This window comes from Cuculus canorus, chromosome 10 (assembly GCF_017976375.1).
Source record: "Cuculus canorus isolate bCucCan1 chromosome 10, bCucCan1.pri, whole genome shotgun sequence".
NCBI classification, from domain to species: Eukaryota; Metazoa; Chordata; class Aves; order Cuculiformes; family Cuculidae; genus Cuculus; species Cuculus canorus.
Genome location: NC_071410.1, coordinates 13,436,709 through 13,456,322, shown reverse-complemented (window position 1 = coordinate 13,456,322; position 19,614 = coordinate 13,436,709). Strand labels below are relative to the sequence as shown.

At 41.1% G+C, this 19,614-nt stretch overlaps 1 protein-coding gene across 4 annotated transcripts in view; it reads right to left on the bottom strand.

Moving 5' to 3' along the window:
• The window catches only part of MAMLD1 (mastermind like domain containing 1), a 130,334-nt gene that overhangs the window by 82,536 nt on the left and 28,184 nt on the right, over positions 1–19,614 (bottom strand). Inside the window, exon 1 of one of the 4 annotated variants that reach the window (XM_054075746.1) lies at positions 307–598. The exons of 1 other annotated variant lie outside the window; for it this stretch is intronic. In XM_054075746.1, the coding sequence (XP_053931721.1) occupies positions 307–360 (54 nt within the window). In that variant the 5' untranslated portion in view covers positions 361–598. Of the gene's footprint in view, positions 1–55; positions 258–306; positions 599–19,614 lie in introns of those variants that run through there. 2 more of the 4 variants (XM_054075745.1, XM_054075747.1) reach the window with 2 other exon arrangements.

Below are 19,614 nucleotides of genomic sequence, written 5' to 3'. Positions count from 1 at the left end.
CACGGACCCCCTTCCCTTCCTCCCCTCCTCTCCCCGGTCTGACATCAGCTCTCACCAGAACGGGGGGGAGGAGGGGGCAATGTAGACCCCAAGTTTCTGGTTTCTTCTCCTCCGAAGCGCCCCACCGACACGAAGGCAGCCGGCACAAGGTGGGCACTTTCTTAAACCGCGACTGCAAACTTTACAAAGCCCTTCTGAGAGCAGCTCCGGCTGCAGCCCGGGCGAGCAACTCTTCCGACGGTGTTTAAGTCGTTTTAAATCAACTCCTCCTTTCCCCAGCCCGTATCGATTTCAAATGCTACTTACTGGAATATGTGGCTCCATGCGTGGTGCTTCTACCCGCTGGGAAACCAGCAGCATCTTGGACTGGGGATCAACCGGCTTTTAGATCCACTTTGGCTGTATTTAGCAAAACCCAGCACCGCGAAGGACTCCGAGGCTGTTTTCTCCTTTTAGGTTCCAGACAAGTTCATCCTGGCGTTGCAGTTTGCTAATGATTCACTGTCTGTCTCAATCTGCTCACTACATTTCCATCAACCCACAGCTTCCTCACTTAGAAGGTGGAGTTTGTGGGGTTTAAGTTACTGATAGGCATATCTAAGTGCTGTGTCACTCAAAGGGGAGGAGACACACACTCACACACACATCCACACACACTGTCACACACACACAAACGGCTCCAGGCTTAAAGGAGAAGTAAAACTTTCTTCTCTTCAGAAACTGGAAACCTCATAGACCTAAGGATTTGTCTTTTTTTTTTTTTTTCTCCTCCTTTTCTGTGTGATGGTGAAAATCGTATTGTAACGCGCAAAAAGCTGCTTGGCATGTTTAGTGCCTTCTCTGTAGAGCTTCAACTTCATCTAGTAGGAAAGTAGGGTAGGTCAGAAAGGTACTGGCAATTAATGGATTTTTTTTTTTTCAAATCAAAGTGTACAAATCACTGAAAAGACAGCCTGAGGCATGAACCGTAAAGGCTTGAATTACTCTTAAAACGTGTAATTTCCTGTCTCTTTATGCCAATACGATACAATAGGCAGCACTCTTAACATTAACTCATAAAAGGGTTAAACTCGTCTCACACAGGTGAACCCAGGTTACTGAGAAGGAAACAGTGGAGTTGTTTAATTTTCCTCCTTTGTGCTATGTACATGTATTTTTGAAGACAGGTACAATTCTGAATAGAGAGCTCCCATAAAACCATGCACTTCTCATATGACTCTAAATGTGCTTGTTACAAGCTGCAGTCTCTTGAGTATTAATTTTGATAGACCATCAACTGAAAGATGAGAACCTATTCAGACCTCCTCCTGGATTGAGCAGAAAGGACTGGGAAGAGCAAGCTGCAGGCAGCTAGGAGAGCACACAGGGTGCACAAATAATTGCTGGTATAATTTCTTTTCATTACCTTGCTAAATCAGTACAATTATCACTCGTGTCCTGATACACTGGAGATACTAGAAACCCTATCCCAGCACACTTGACTCAATGGATGAAACGTAGAAGACATAGTAACATTCCTAATAAAATACCAGATTTTAAAAAATCATTCCTAAATTAATAGTGTTAGTAGATTATGCTCTATAAAAGTAAGAAGGAATTTTTTAAAATAAAATCCAATTATTACAGAAAAATACATACAGGTGGAGCCAGAATCTGGCTTGACTGTCCTACAAGTATTCTACACAGCAGTCATCTTTAACTTGCAGTTAACTTATGGACTAAACCCATCTTTGTACCGTGAGATAATAAATATCAGCTCATGAACAGAGAAAAATTTGTTTTCACTTTTGCTGACACCTCTAGCTTTCCCGTGACTGCTGTAAAAACAGGCCCACTCTTCTGACCAGTATTTTTGTTACTGCTGTTTGCATTGTTTGGAAGTTTAGTGGTTTGCTTTTCTAATGATTTTGCCTTCTGTATTATTTAAAACCACTGCAATGTATTTTGTCTATTGAAAAAAAAATAATCACAGAAACAATAAACTTGTGCAATGTGAGCATCCTGAATTCTATGGACTCTAAGGGTCTGATCTCAAAACGTTTCTAAGGTGTCTAAGGGCAGGAGTATAAACACCTGATGTTTGGGTTTGTTGGGCTGCTCAGATTGCATCTACAACCCTCACTCTGCTGCCAGGACTCAAAACACAGCATTAGGGCATCAGTATGGGATTGAAAAGAGTCAACATGCTGAGCAGGAGTCACCTAAAAGGAGCAAGCTCAGTGGAGACGTGTTCATCATGCATGAATTAAGCTCCACGTGCAAGGAGGTGCCGCTGTCTGCCTAGTGTGCAGTGTCTGGAACACTCCCCTGAAGGTAAGCGTGTTTGTCTAAGGGCTCCCATCTTTCTGCCTGAAGGCTTTTTTTTGACTAAAGTACACATACATGAAACGTGTGGCACACATAGGGATTCTCACATTGTCAGGTTATAGTGGATCTACTGACAACACCATGTTCAGATGATGAATGCATGGTAGGTCCATGTCAGCTTTTCTATGCAGCACTAGTCATTTGTCCAGAAGTTTTGGACAAATTATGTCATTCATTACTCTTGCCAGACTTATGAAGTTCCTGATAAATGGAAAAAGTCCTAAGGAATGTCATTTGCTTTGTTCACTTCAGAAAACTAGACCAAAGGACTTCCCCAAAAGGAAGGTGACATGATTAGGGTGTATAGGAGTCCTACCTGTACCTGCTCATGCAGCAGGAATGATGCTGCTGTCTTTAGTTGCCAAGGGGACCTGATTGCCAGTTGAGATGGTGATTTATTTTCTCCTCTGTAAGGTGGGATATTCTTTCAGATGTGAATCACATTGAAACGAGTACTTTTATCAATTGAGTAGTCTACAACAGAATTGTGGCAATATTTTCGAACCTACTGCATGAGGTCTGGATTTGACTCTGGCAGCCCGATGCCATGTGTCCCCATGCTGCCAAAGGTGGTGCTCTGGATTGATCAGGTGAAGCTGTAAGGTAAGCACTGGGATGCTCAACAGCGTCACATCAAGAACAGGTTTGCACGCACACAGAAGCTTAATACCAGGCAGCATGAGAATTTAACAAAAAAGTAACACCCTTGCAGAGATAATGGCTAAACAGGGGATTTCAGGGTTGCAATTTTGGTCTTTGATGATTAAATTGTGAGCCCTTTCTTTCAGCAATTTAGTATAGCTGACCTGGGGAAAGCCCAGGCTGTTCTGGAATCAATGACAAAATTTGCAGTGGCCTCTTCAGGGCAGTGTTTTATCTTCCTAGGTTAGGCCTACCCTAAGCAAATTGCAGAGTATTTATTATTGTGCTTCGGTCCTATTGTGGAAAAGTGAGCTGTAGGATTCTGCAGAAAAGAAGCAATTCTAAGGGCACCAAGGCTGCTGTTATGGCCACAGGCTAAGCCTTGCCTCAAATGCTTCCCCAAGCATCGAAACCAGACCTGACTGGCCAGGATTAATCCTATTCTTTATCAATTTTATAGTAGTTTGCCTTATTTTACTCAGCATCTTTAATATCCATACAAAATATAATTAGCTTTGAACACTTCATAAAACTAGCGTAATTTCTTTCCAAAGAGAGATGTCTTATTCAGAGTCTGAGAGCTGAGAAGTTATAACTGTATCTAAAGAATAACAAACTAATGAAAGATGTGCACCACAATGTATCTTCTCTGACAAAAACCCCAAAAAACCCAAACCAGAACCATTGCTTGTCCTGTACCCCACAGTTTTTCAAAAAGTGGTATCTTTTTTACCTGCCTAAGGTGAACTGTTAGTTGGAAAGCTGCAATGTGCTAAATAACCACCCGACGTTACGTTCACCAAAGTGAAACAATCACCCACGCGAGAGACGATCTTGATGAGCTGTGTGAGCAACAGGCACTGCCAATATGAGGTGGCCAAGGGCTAGAGAAAAGATTTGCATCTTTCAGGTTGGTGTGAACTAAACATGCTGAAAACTGATCATCCAGGTAACCTTACTGCTGGGACTGTGTCCTCCCAGCAACCATGCCTGACTCCCAGTTTGCCCCTGGGTGTTCCTGACATCGGTAAGGACAACAGTCCAAGCTCACAAGGGCTGCTCTGTGGCACTTCTTGTACACCGAAGGGAAGCAGCAACTGAGCAGTGTAAGGATTCACCATAGATTCACTGAAGGATTCATAAATTTGTCAGTGACCCAGAATCAGATGGATGGAAATCATGTGGTGCTTGCTACTTGCATGTTTTGTGACCTGAAATCAGGTGAAATCAATGGCTTTGGCTGAAATACACTTTGAGAGTATGTTTATTGAAAGCTAAAATGCGAAGCAAAGCTCTTGGGGAGTAAAATCACATGGAGCGCAACAAATATACACAAGTCTTCATAAGCTAAAACACAGGTTTATCCTAATTCTACCCAAAACACAAACCCTTAGCATGTGAGCATGATGTATAAAATTCAAGAGAGAGATGTACGAATGGGGATGAGGATTACGCCATCTCACAGCAAGGGTAATTATTAGCCAAACATAAACAGGGTGATAAGGAAGACTATTAAAAAAAAAAAAAATTCTTCTGATATAAAATTACAGAAAACCCACACAGATGCAACTGTGTTTGCTTTCAAGCAATGAAGACAACTGTGGCATAATTGCAAGACAGTATAACATAAATAAGAATATAAGAATTCTCATCAGATCAAAGGCGCACCTAACCAGTATTTGTCTTCTGGATATCAGTGATATCCATTTTCAGAAAGCACTCAATTAACTGTGGCAATCATTACCATGGAAGAACATTTTACAATAAATGTGTTCAAAAGGGACTGGAAGTACTTATGGAGGAGAAAATCATCATCGGCTATTTAACCCAAGACTCTGGATGTGACCTCTGGTTAAATGCTCAAGGCTGGCAGGCAGTACGAGGGGAGGATGGACGCTCTCTGTCCATGATTTTTGTACAAAGCAGGTTCTTTCCTAAGGGTTTAGTAGCAGCAACTTCAAGGCACAGATATTGGGCTACGTGAACCTTAAGTTTGACCAGTCAGTATTGCATTTCTTATGCTAGATTAGATCAGTGATCTATAAGAAACCTTTACTGAACAACTGCAGGACAAATTGTTCGAGTTCAAGTTTCTTAGCAAGTTTCTTCCTAAGGATAGACAATTTCTAACTGACTGATGCTCAGAACCAGGAGGGCTTATGTCCTTTGTGTACTTCCCCCATAATACACTACAATATATTGGAAATGAAATTTCTTATGCATGCAAAATTTCAATTAATCTCTGAAATCCAGTGTACTATTAGCATCACTAACATCGAGTAAAGCAGCATCTCAGGTCGTTTCTAAATGTGTTTAATTGTATATCCTTTATTTCCCCAGTAAAACTATGTGGGAAATACCTGAAAATAGATAAACTGCACCAATAAATAATTTAAATTTCCTCAGTAATGCTTGCTACATTAAGTGATTTTAGAAGTCATGTAGGAAAATACATATAAATGTTAATGTATCAATTATATTTTTTAAAGAAACATTACTTCTAGGAAAATAGGAAGCTTCAAGGATAAAGTTCTTTATGAGCAGTTAACTGAAAGGCTTCAGCATGGCCTTTATTGATTTAGACATGAAAGAAAAACACAGTTGATCAACTTTTCCTTCAACAGGTTGTTACTTACATGAGTGTCTGTGAAAGAGTGTATTGGTAAAACCATCAGAGGATGGATTGGCATACTAACATTTCAGTGACTACATGAACTAGTTTAGGAAATGATATAAATCAAAGTGAATGCTGGTTTTGTCTTTTGTACAGAAAAGCAGACACAGATCTTACCTAGAATATCTGTGCTTAGGAGTTAAGAGATGACAAACCAATTAGCAATTTCTTCACATTTTCACAGAAATGTACATAGCATAAAATATGTACCTTCTACTAAAGTATAGGTTAAAATCACACCATCAGTATCTGCTTGGTTGCCAAATGTTTGTTCCAAATTTATGTACTTTAAACTTATACTTGAAATACAGAAATCAATTATTTGCATAGCTCAGAGATGCATTTAGGTACATGCTTAACATTATGTACGACTCTCAGAAACTGAAGGGATTACTTGAGTGCTTAGGTAAGCACACAGATAAATCTGTGCCATCAGCACTGCTGTGATCAAGTCTTGCTTGCATGAGGCAAAATCTCAGCCCTACTGACATCCTAGGCTCAAGACCGCTACTCAAAACCTTGTCATGTAAACAAAAGTCTGTTGATCTCATCCAGGCATTGCATTTTTACTTGAGGGAAAGCTGGCCTGCAGGATTTACCTCTGCAGCAGTTTACCTCTCTTCACCTCTACTTGCAATCAGGCCATACAAGGTTACATACATAGCGCTCTGAAAGCAGGTCTCTACCGTGACTGAGGCTACGAAGCTGTGCTCGAAGAATGCAAAATACCTGATGCAGCTTTGTCAAGGGCAAAATAATTCTATAGAATGGCTGAATTATGACCAAGATGTTTAAAGGTCTTTGTACAGGACTTACAGTCATTTCAATTCTGATTGTCTTGCAGCTAATAAGATTTTCCATTTAAAATATAGAAGATGGTACAAGGGAACGTAATAGCTGCACTGCTAGGGACAATACATTGAGAAAGCTTGCTAATTAATCGCATTTCACCAGTTCTGACTTGTGCATAAAACATCTTCCCTCTTGATTTATGATGTGTGCTCCCTGCGCAGCCGCTGCTGGCGTTGCTCAGTGAGCACAGGTGATGCACTGGCCTCTCCCTGAAGGCGTTGGGCTGTAAGGATATGGGATGGCAGCGCTGATGCCACAGCACATTTCACCTGCAGCCTCAGTTACATCTAGGAATAAAAGCCATCATATGCTCAACCCAAAGATTACAGGCAAGTACGCAAGCATGATTTAAATGAGCCTGTGTTTGCAATGCCTCTTGCTACCCTGGAGATGCCTTTTCTCCAGGCGTTACATTTGGTAGCGTTCTCACATTTGTCAGTTGCTGAAGTGCTCCAGCAGCCAAGTGGGCACAAAAGCACCTTCCAGCCCATGGAAGGGGTATCATATCAGGAGCAAACAGTGACAGGTGTCACTTGCCCTGTTAGCAATAGGGCTGAGCAATGGGACACTCGTATTTGACTCCTGTATTGGATTGCAAGTAAGGCACCGCTCAGAAGAGATAATAATGCAAAAAAAGGCTTACTAACAATTTTAGTTCTGCTGTTTTCTTACTGCTGCATCACACAGTTCGTACACACATGTAATGATCAGGAACATATGGACTTTCCTCAACTCCTCTAGAAGTCAACAGAAAGACAGATTCTCACCCATACCTGATAGAAGAGATTCCAAATGGCTTTAAATATCTTAAGTCTGAAAAATGGTTTTATATTCATTGCTTTTAAGACAGGAACACATAATTTTGCTTCCCTCAGGAAACACACACCTTTCTTCCTCAATTTTCTCTTTCATTCCTGGAGTTGTCCTCTTTTTGCTAGAACTGACATTATTTTTTAAAGCTTTCTCAGTTTCATGACTGTCAAACTATTCCTCCCATGCCAGATACATGGCAAAGTTACATATTCTTCAACTCAAAACAATTTACATGAATATTTATAAACTACCTGATGGCAGAATTGGCCCTGAGATTTAAAACCATAAAGCCCACAGAAGCAAATGTTACCCTCTCCCTTTTGTCAGAGATCCTTTGGATCAAGCATAGAAATTATACTTTTATGCAGTTGTCAAGAAGATGCAAAACCAGTGCATGAAACATCGTATGTTCTGTTTATTAAAGAAGAGTGTCTATGATGATACAGATATTCAGCCAGACTAGGATGTTGCCAATGTCAGTTTGTGATTTACTAGAAATTATTGATTTCAAATCTTGGTTTCCCAGGGCTACTGAGCATATCCTGTCATATAAATATGCATCCATTTTCTAGCAGCTGCAGCCTTATATAAAAATGTGTGTTGTCTCAACTTGTGTCAGATTTCTTCAGCCAAAAAAATAAAGCTCTACTTCCCTTCAGTGCAGGAATGAATATCAGCTATTAAGATACATTTCCTTGTCCAATACAACATCAGCGCAACTTGCACAACTATGGGATCCATCCAGAATTTTTCATTTTGTTATTAAAATTAATAAGAAGGCACTGTCCTGAGAAATTGTACCACCGTCCTCGCTTATCCCCTCAAAGGAAATTACTCAGAAGATTTCACAGAGCATCTTTAAACTAGAAGACAGGTACAGCCTCAGACTTCTTGTATAGCTCAAGAAACAGCTTGGGTTTAACTACTTTTAGGTACAGATCTGTCACAAGCAAGTTATACAACATGCAAGTGCAAAAGTATGGTGGGGATAGTAACTCTGTTCATTGGGGCCAAGAGTGATAGTTGAATTGCCTGACTTTTAAAGATTAGAAAGAAAGAAAGAAAGGCGTATACCACTGTGAGCCATTGGGAGTCTGGGCATTGTTTCCTCTCTCAGCCTGTTCCCCTAGGTCCTGCTGTTCTCCTGCCCATCTTCTGCTCCTCCTCACTTGACACATTCCTGGACAGCGTTTTTTTCATTTGGCCCTATTACCGCTTAAAGCTTTCTCTCGGTCTTTCCGCTGTGCTCACACCTCTAATCCAGCTACCCACTCTGTTGCCTTCCCTTCCCCAAGGGAAATGCTCCTGAATGGAGACGGCTCTCTCAGACCTACTGCTTGGTGACCACCGCTGCTGCCAAGCTGTGCCATACCGTACTGTGGACTCAGAAGCAGGCCACCTGCCTGCTGATGGGGCACTTCACAGACCAACAAAAGAGTCCGAGATTTTGGACCTTTATGATTCAGTCATTAGCTGCTTATGGAAGTTCAGTGGCATTTGATGAAAAGCACTGACAATTCTGCTCTGTGCTCGCTTTGATGCACACCCATCTTAGTGTTCAGAACATGTTCTTGGTTTTATATTTTTCTCCAAAAAAGACATCTCTGTTTCACCATCACTTTTTTTCAAGTCACTTGCATGTCATAATGAGTTCTCTGTTTACTAAAATACAAAACCTTCAGAGCTGACAGCAGCGGCAGAAATGACAGAATCAACAGGATTGCATTTTCTTTTGTCATCACTTCACCCTCACTTGTTTCTGTGCAGTGCAGAACAGATTAACTTTGGGAATAGCAGAAAAGGGTGCAGGCCTCACAAGACCAGCTGCTCTAACCTTGGCAGGTAAAGACTACCGGAGGTACACGAAGCAGCTTCCCTTCCTCCCCTCTGCAGTGGCTTCTGCATCTGGGGATGGGACAGGGAAGGCGTTTCCCCTGTCAGAAAGGTGATGGTGACCGCCCTGCTCTGCCGCTCTTGGGCAACCGTTGCTGTATCTAATTGAGGAAAGTTGTGTTTTGCCATAGGGGGATGGAAAAAGGTGGGTGGCTGGCTTACAGTCATTGGGAATGCTGCTTGGCTGAGGCTTACTTCATGTAAACAGTATAGCCCCATGGAAGCATGGGGATTTACACCAGTGAAGGATCAGGCCTGCTCATTCAAAGACAATTTTCATCTGTCTTGAAAATGAACCTGTACATTTCTTTTGAGCACTCTGGCTCTTCCTAAAGTATTTGAAAACAATTTATTCCCAGATTACGGTGAGATCTTCTTGTTCTTGCAGGAAAAAGAAAGGAGAGAGAGAGAGAGAAAAGGAAACACTGCAACTTCCCAAGGCACTTCAACACTAATAGCGGTATGATCCTGAATCAATGTAGAGGGGCTGACAGCAACAATAAGCGTTAACTGCTGCAGTGAAGAGGGCTCTTTAACCTGGCTTCTAAAAGTTATTTCTGCCACAGCGATTTGAACAAAACATTTGGCAATTAAATTAATTCAAGCATATCTTCTCTTTTCATGGGAAAAATGCGGGAAAAATCCAGGCAGAGAATGAATGGCATCTAGCTTAATGAGGAACTGCAGAAAAAGAGGAAAATAATGGCTTTCTAAAATATATTAGTATTGCATTCTGCAGTAGCACCATATGCTAGTTTCCTTGATGCTGGTAATCCTGCTGTATTTTTATCTTGGCTAGTATGAAGCAAGGAGCTATACAAGGCCAAGTTCTTCCCACATATCTATGTTGAATGCGATTTACCTTCATTCTATGTTGTGAATCTGAACCAACAGACAGCCATGGAACTGCTTAAGATCATGCCTTTATTTTGTGTCTGTATCCAGCTTTAGCATTTAGATATCATAATACTCTATGACTCTTGTCTTTGATAAAGCCATTTTTTCAATGATAGAGCTGGGAAATGTTGGACTTAAAAATCACAAGCCTCTACTTCTTCAATTCAAGGATCAGATCCACTAATTAGATGCAGCAGCAGACTATAAATTGCTCATGTTCCAGACAGAGGAGAACAACAAAAAGCCATTCTTTGTTAGTGAGGATGTATTAACATATATGTAGGACTCTATTCTTCTCTAACTTGAACAAATATTCCTTAATCAGTCCCTAGACATCACTTTTGAAGCTGGTGGCATTCTTCCGTTATTAGAAGACCAGCAATAGCTATTCTAGAAAAAAGGACTGCCACTAAGTAACACTGTTTAATTGAATGGATTTGAAATACCTATAGCACAGGTGATCCTGATGCTAGCCTGCCAGCCAAATTATTGTACTTCCTTCCCTGCATGCAAAATAGTTCTGAGCCTTTTGGGGAGTCAGGAATCCTAGGATGAAAGCAATCACACATCCAAAATTTACCAGAGTTCATACTTATTTTGAAGGCTTTTTGTGAGACGCTAGTATGAACACATATCACAGTTTGGGGGGGGGCTATAGGAAAGCATTTTCAAGACAGGTGAATTGAAGTAAATGACAATGAAATGGAGTAGCATGGAGCTAAGAGCAGTTTTCTCAGTTGGAGCTCCCCCCCGATACAGAGATGATTCCATCTTAGGTGTGATGCAAATAGAGTGAGCACAATGTTCAGTTACCACATGTCTTTCCAGGAACTTCTCCTGTCTTTGAATATGATAGTTTAAATCTTCTGTGTTAATGTTTGACAGCCGTTTTGAACCTGTCCATACCACTTGGTCAACTGATCCTCTGGCTGCCTCCACCCCATACTGGGACTGTCCATGCAGTTTGAAGACAGGGGAGAAACAGGCAAGAACAACTTTGGGCGCAACGCGTATGAGGCTAGCAAGACATGATACATCCCAGTAACGCAAGGAGAGCCAAACAGCAATTCACTTACATATTTTTGGTATATATATATATCTTCCTTTGTCAGTTAGGGATTCTGAGTTGAGAATCCGTGTGTCCCTGACTGTCTAGTTAGCGATTCATGTTATGCTCATCGCCATGGTTTGTGACTCCCTGTGACCACATTGCCTCTTGGTAACTTTTAGTAAAGATAGGTGTGGTAGCACCTCAGAGTCACTCTGGAAACCAGGAATACACGTTTGGGAGGCATCTTTTATAATTGGCACAGCTGAGTTGCAGCTCTGCCTCAGGCAGAAGGTAAACTCTGTCTCGCTGAGGGTGGTGAAAGGAAATTTCTCAGCACAGGAAGAACATGGAGCTGCTCAGAAGCCTGCAGGAAGCGGCTGGCACCTGGGATTGCACAGAACCTCCTTGCAAAGCAACTGGAGGGATATATTTTTTTCCCAAGTAAGGAGCCTGTGCAAAGTATGTTGTTGCTCAAGCCACCAATGAAGTTCTAGAGAAACAAATCATGGGCTACAGGAATCTTTCTGCATTTTGGCAAGATCTGAATCCACAGCTGTTTATAAAAAACATAATTAGTGGCCTGCCAAGCACTTTGAAGATGTTCTAAATGCTAGAAAATTATGACAAACTTATCTTTCTGTGCCTCTGTATCTTGTGAGCGATTATTCAATCAGTGGGTTGTTGACTGTAAGACCCAGCCAAACAATAATCGGGCTTCTAAACTATTCAATTACCTCTAATGAAGAAGGATCAGGGAAACAACCCTTAAACACCTTAAACAGAACAGCAGTATAAACAGACAAAATGACTCTCAAGAGAAACCCCCAGACACTTGCCAAGGTTGACTTTGGAGCCAACTGTGATACAAATGCATAAAATATTAGTTGCTTAATGGTTGTGAAGTGTTGCTCTTTAAAGGTTACTGTCTTCCTGTCCAGACAAGGCTGCAGCTGAATGATGAATGGAGCGATCTATATATCTGAGAGGTTTTCAAGCACCTGCAACTCCCATTGGTGTCAACAGGAATTTTGGGTAACCAAGAAATTTTTGGGCCAGTAAAACATTACTCTGCATGATATTAAGAATCCCCACAGTTATCACCCTACTTGGGTCCAGTGTTTAGTTATTGGAGTACTTGGAGTGAGGGGTTTAAAAATGCTGGTTATCTGGATGCGTGTTTGCGGAGGGAGACCTGATCTCTGAATCAGAGGGACCAGGTGTCTGTGCCAAGAAGTCTGGCCGCCTAGAAGTGGAGTTGGGAAGAAATCTATTTGTGGTTGGGAAAGAAGCATAGCAATCACTGGAAAAAGTGCAGCAAGACAGGATTTTGCTTCTGAGCAAATTTCTCTCTCTTATCCATTACAAGTCTTACCATATACAAATAGCTGACTTGTTATTGCAGCTCAAAGGAATGAATGAGCTCAAAAGAATGTGAAGAGGAGAGAATGCTACAATTCCACTGGGAAAAGCTGCTTCTTTTTATTTAACTTTTCTGTTCGGTTAATATTTTACTGTGTCCTTCAAGAGCAGTCTCATCAGAATGCCTCCATCCTGCACTTTAAAACTGGACAGTCATCTGAAGCGTAAACTCTGCACCTGCCTGTAGCTGTCTAGAAGTGTTTTGTGTGTCTGCATTTTTGAAAGTATCTCACGGTTTTGTTTCCTGTGAATGTGCATTCAGCCCTGCACCCTCGCGAAATGCTTAGCTGAGTTTGGGAGCGTGTACATAGTGGGCCACAGCTGGGGGATGGGGACGGGGAAAGAAAGAAGGGGCTGTAAGGCAGCTTGAGAACTGATACGATGCTAGTGTGAAACTTCTTTGTGAAAAGAACAACATTGTCAGGTTTGGGCTTAAAGAGTCCCAAACACTCTAGCAGCTTTAGAAACTTGAACGTGTACCAGCCTCAGCTGTGCGCAGATAAAACACCAAAGAGGAGCTTCAGTTTAAAGCAGTGCTGGGTGTTCCGACAGCTTCTGAAATTCCAGGATCAGGCCCTAAAGATAAAAGCATGTTTGACCCAACAGAGCCAGCACAGCTAGATAAGATCATAGACTGCGCAGCATAGTTTTAAGCCTGCTTTCCTAAACTGCAAAACCATTAAATATTTAGGTGGCCGTATGCAAATCATTTAAATTCTGTTTCTCAGAAGCACACCATGTTGTACAGACATGCTTTGTGCTGAGATCCTCTTCCTAAGCTTTCATCAACTATTTATTTTAAACCTGTAAAGGACTTAATTAACGACTAATTGTGAGCTCTCTGTTTTTACAAGGGTATTTATATATGGGGAAGAAGGGGGGAGAATGAGAAATGCAAAAACCTGGGTCTCTGTCAGAAAAAAAACAACATAGAAGAAAAACACATTTTTGTGAACGCATCAAAAAAAAACCCCTAGGACTGCTCAGATATTTTCAACCCCCTCCACGGGTAACAATTCGATAATTCAACAAATAAACAGCCCTTTATTTAGGAGCTGTCTCGTGGACACTGTGAACACTTTAGAGACTAGGGCCCCAGATCTTCTTTTCTTAATGTCACTGTGAATTTGCTTGTGGAAGTGTATGACACCATGCACGGAGCCTGAACAGCTGAGCTCATGCTTCAGGCATTCTCCCAGGGCTGGAGGGGGAGGGGACTCTCCGCCAGCTTTCGGCTGCCTCTCCCCTTGCATTTACACACACACAAATCATGTTATCATAGTGAAAATATGTAAGAATTCCAGGAAGCAGAGGAAGTTTGTGTGTTGACCTTAATTTATTTTTTTTCCAGAGGAAGATCACATCAAATGTTAAAAGGACAGTGGATGTTAGCAAAATTTGTTTGCAGATATTTTAATTCTCGTCGCAAATCTTTTTTCTATTGTACTTTGTCTTTTAGGATTAATGCTATTTGTATTTTATCCCTTGTGGCTACTTTGAGAGAAGCAAAATCACTTGGTGAGAAGCATCTTGGGACTATTTGGATACTAAAAAAATTGGTAAAGGAGGCTCAAATGTGTTCTGGTTCCGATTTTCCATTACAGTACAGTAAAATTGGGTGAGACTGTTTCTGGAGGGGAGGGAAGGAAAGGGTGGATGAAAGAGTGGCTCACACATTAGGGTGTCACATGTGGAGGACTGGGTTTATTCTGCTTTACTGTTCTGGGCTTGAACTCTTAAAATCCTGATCAATTTGGCCCCAAACCCAATCGTGCTTTTAAAAAGGCACTTAACTTTAAACCTGCAAATGTCTTTATGAAGGCTGCGGGACCTCAAAGTTAGCCGTGTACCCGAAAGCTTAGTCACCTGGCACTGGTTAGTGTTCAGCATCTTGCGACGTCAGGCAGCAGCTTCCCCGGCAGCTGAGCCCTGACACTCTGCCTCTCTCACTGCCACACGCCTCGACCTTCCATCAGGGCTCACACTCATAAATAAGGGTTTGCACACATTTAAACACAGCCACGCCACCACTTTCAGTACACGTTGCGTCTGTACGTATAAAGAACCAGGAAAATAGTACACAAGTCCTTAAATACTTCTCTCTCCCCTAATGCCATATATCATGAACAACATGGTCACACATAGAGTCCTACTTGTAAAATGGCAAGTAAAAATACCCCATGCTTCTTGACCGGCCAACAAGAAATCCAATCAGGGAAAATATTTCTCTTTAATTGCATGGGTCAGACCTCCCTCAGCCTCATAAGCTCTGCGAGGAGCACAGGCTATGCCTTGTGCCTCTCAGCGCACCTGAGCCTGATGGTTATTCCAGCAGAGCCCCACACCCTGCGCTAAGGGCTCACAGAACAAACCACAGATGCTTTTGTTTTTCTGTAAAATGTGCTATGCCCATCATGCATTTAGCTTGCGAGATGACGAGGCATTAATCCTGGACAACTTGAAGAGTTTCGTTTGTCAATCTATCAGATTGCTTAAGATTTTTTTTTTTTTGCAAACTGTGTCATTTCTTACACTTCTCTGTTGCAAACATAAGCTCAAAGCCTGATTCAATTTTAAATGAGCAAGCCTGTTCTTCTAGCTAGCAGGCAACCTGTGATGTATATTAGGGCCAGGCATCCCCACCCAACAGCTATGCTGAAACAAGTATGGCCATCAAGATGAAAAACCCTGAGCAGCTCACAGTGTCAGAGACCTCACTGAAGTCAGGGGATCCGTTTCAGTAGCCAGCACTGCAGGACTTGTCCCACAGAATTTCCCTGTTCCAGCTTTTCTCTGTGCTTTTCTACAGGTTTTCTGAATTCAGTTGTTTCCCCTCCCTCTGCTTGCCCCCATTTTATTATTTTATCACACCTTTCAAATACATAGCAGCCTTCCCTGCCTCATCTCTGTTGGGCTCAGGCAGAAGGTGTGAAAAAAAGTAATATTTTAATTATATTTTGGTTTGCAGACTATTCAGACTTAGAAGTAGGCAACACAATCTTGCTACTTGAAATATTTTGGTGCTGAGACTTTTTTTTTTTCAGCATACATCCCCCTACCAGCTGCAGTCTAGATTTATAACATGGGGAAGAACACAGTAGAACCAGACTGAAGATTTATCGAAGCAGACTCTGGCCTATTGCTATGCGTCTCAAAAATTTAAAAAGTAAAATTAAAAATGAGGGAACTTTGTTTTAGTAATAAACATTATAACAAAAAGACACAACTTTCCCAAACATGCTGTGAAGAGAAAACAGATGCCTTCTAAGGCTTCTCTGGCCACTGTGGTGCATTCACGGCTCTAAGCTGACAAAACGAGTGCTGCGGGGTCTTTCCCAGTGCTATTTACAGCATGGGGAGAGCATCTGACCTACCCAGGGCCCTTTGTTCCCGGCTCATACACACGCTAAAAATGTGTAGCAAGTTCTACGGTGTTCCCAAGCATGATACAGAACCTCGCCTGCCTCCTTGGCCACTGAGCAAATTAATTATCCAGAGGTTTTGATGTAATAGAACCACATTGCCCAGGAGACAGACAGAAAAACAGCTGAGATCTTTTCTACACAGAAATCCTTGCTATCCATTCATTTCTTATTCTAAATGATACAGCTTGCAAATCAAAAAAAAAGTCACATACAGCGATGAATTATAATTTACCATGAAACGTGATATATTCATTGGCTTTTGGGGGTGTTATTATTATTCTATAGGGATTAGAATAAGGTGAAAGTTTTTAGTTAGCAATCAGTAGAATAACACAGCTAGTTTTCATTAAGAAAGTCTACTTAAGTAAACTTTTGGGGTGCAATCCTCAATTGTCATAAACTGACCTAACTCCAGTTAAGTTAATGCAGCTACACTTAGCTACATCTGCTGGGAAGGAGCGTTTGGTCCTTTGTGGAGGAAAAAAAAAGAAAGGATTAGTAGGGTCAATATTTTTTTTGGAAAAAATATATATACAGGTAACAGGTAAATAATTGTATTTAAATGTGAAAACTGAGAAGATCTCAGGACTAGTGAAATGACAGCTATAGCTAGCAGAAGGGTATGTTACCATCTTTAATAGCCTGTATGAGATATTTTGAAGATGTGACTAATTCTTTTAGGCATCTTTCTCAGTAAAAACATGGTTGGGTTGAACAACGTGTGCAATCAGGGCAGTGGTTGTACAGTAAGGCTCCAATTCAGCAAAGTGCTGAAGCACACCTTCAGCTTTTAGAGCATGAGTGGCCTCATTGAAGTCCTTAGTAATTACGTCTTTTGCTGAATCAGGACCTGAATTTATTTGGGGCAGGAGGACCTTAATATCTTCCAAGGAATTATACTTATTAAAGGGGACAGTCTATGAATTAGCGTTTAAGTTAAAATCAATTTCTAGATAATACATATCCCTAAAAGACAGATTGTTAGTTTGTATGAGCTTTGTAACAAAACTTTAATTAAACCCTTTTTAAATAAAACCTGTCGTACATTATACTGCTAATTGACTTGACCTGGTACAAAGAGGACTCTGCCAGCTAGAGGAGACTAAAGGAGATTATTCTGTCTGGTGCTGCAGTGATTGTGTGTTAATAAAATTTATTTCTGCAGTCTTGCCCAACTCCCTATTGTGTATTCAAGAAATGTGTGGGCTTGGAGCCAGTCATCACAAAGCAAAAAGTAATAAAACCTCAAAAGCCGACTTTTTCTACCTCACGTTCTGCTGCTTTGCTGCAGCACAAACTCCATGGTACAGGCTGCAAACCTAGAGTGCTCGCTCTAATTTATTTTTTTTTTTTAATTTTCCCAATTATGTAAAACCTTGCATCTTATTCATCTGAGCACAGTAAGAAGAGGAGGACAATTATAGGATCAAAAAAGCTCGGTGATGAAATATTTCGGGTGTGGCAATTATATTTTATTGCCACTACACTGATTACATACAATATAACACATCTAGCAATGAGAGAAACATGCTTAATCCTCCTGTCCTAGACCTATTTCACAGAGAATTAATTTCAAAGGGCCAAATTCTTCTTCTATCCTTATTCAAGTAGATCTGAAATAACTTCCTGCCAGTCAGTAGAATAATTTGGATTGACATTCATATAAATGACAGCAAAACACGACCCACTGACTTCATGGAGTTACTCCCGATATATGCTGGGTGCAATCACAAAAAGTAACCACAAGAACTTATGCAAAAATACCGGGAATAAACAGGAGGACTTGGAAGTTTTAATGCGTGCTCAAAATAATGAATTAATTGGCATGAGAAACTTGTTGGAATAATTCACATGACTAGAATATTAATATAGATAGCACAGTTTGTTCAGGGAGAAGAGAGATGAAATGCTGTCCATAGACACATTCACTCCACACTGTCAAACGTAAAAAGAGATGAACCCGTTGAAAATCTCTAGCTAATAATAACAAGAGGAATGAACACAGGTGCTACCACGATGGGGGGGTGTGGGGTGTCTAGAGTAAAGCCACAAAGAACAGATGGACGGAGCTACTTCTTTTGGAGGGCAACAGGATGAATCATACATACAGCGCACTGGGCTTGAAGACGATAGAGGCACACGGCAGGGAGGCTAACGGGGATACCTGCTGGGACACGGGGCATCACAGGACACAACCCCCATGCTGCCAATGCCTTACTACCAAGGCTGGAGAAGCAGCCAAAGGGAAGGGTCCTCACTTTTAATTGTAAAAGTCAGGGGAAACAGGTTTGGTAATATGAAAACAGAAGGCAATTTAGGTGATAGTTATCACGGAATGAGATAACTCATTGATCCTGGAAAAGAAAAAGAACAGCAGAATACAAACAACCGTCTTGAAAGCCAGCTTAAATAAACTCAGAGAATTGGTAAGTAGGATCTCTTGTAGAACAAGCTCACAGTAGTTGACAGTTCCTTAAAACAGTTCTATTAAGGGCACAAGTAAAAATTATCCTAAAGCAGCAAAACTGTTAGAAGTGGTGTAAGAAACCACCATAGCTAAATCATGAACTCCTCATTGACCTCAAGAATCAGGAGCATATAGAAAGCTGAACCTAGGTCAGATTACTGAAGACCATGATAAAAGGAGAGAGACGGGAGTGTAGGGCCAAAATCAGGAAGGTCAAGAGAAAACAGGGAACACGTTGGTGCAGAAAGGATAACAAGAAAACATGCTGCAAACATAAGTTATAATAATAATAAGATGAGAAAAAAAGCATTGGCTTACTATTGAACAAGACAGCGAAAGTTATTGACAGGTGATGCTGAAAGGGTTGAGTGCTTAAAGCTTTTTTTCTGCAATCTTTACTAAAAAGGTCAAATGATATCAGGCAGGAAACAGCACTAGTGACAAAGGGGTAGCAAAACAAGTGAAAACAAGGAAAGAAGGGATTAAATTGTAGTTGTATAAATTAGATCTTTTAAATTGCCTGGGTCAGATACAATTCGTCCTAAGGTATCCTACTGGACTGTCTGAAGGAACCTCAGAGCCATTAGTGATTTATCTTAGAGGGCTTATGTAAGATGGGTGAATATCCAGAAGAAAGAAAAATGGCACATAGTACATTTCCGTGCAGGGAGGGAAAGGATTGTAATGGGGAATTAAAAAGCAGTGAGTGAAGGTCAGTTTTTGGAAAAATACGGAAACAATCAAATTATTTGTAACCACTCAGGAAATAACAAGGAGATGAGTAACAGCTAGCATGGCTTTGTCAAAAACACAGATTTGTTAAACCAATTTAATTTCCTTCAGTGGGAACAGGGGAGAAGCAGTAGATAAATCTCAACTTTATTAAAGCCTTCCAGTATCAGCCTCCTCGTGGTCATAAGTGAGCTAGGAAAAATATGGTCTCCCTCCACCTACAAAATTCTCTGTCAAACTAGAAAGATGTTGTTAGGCACATTTCTGCAGGCATCTGCCCTGGATTTGCTTCTGTGAAATACTTCTACTGCAGTCTTGTTTGTTAGAACAGAATGACTTACTTTCTGCATACAGTAAAACTGAGAAGGGCTTCATGGGTGAT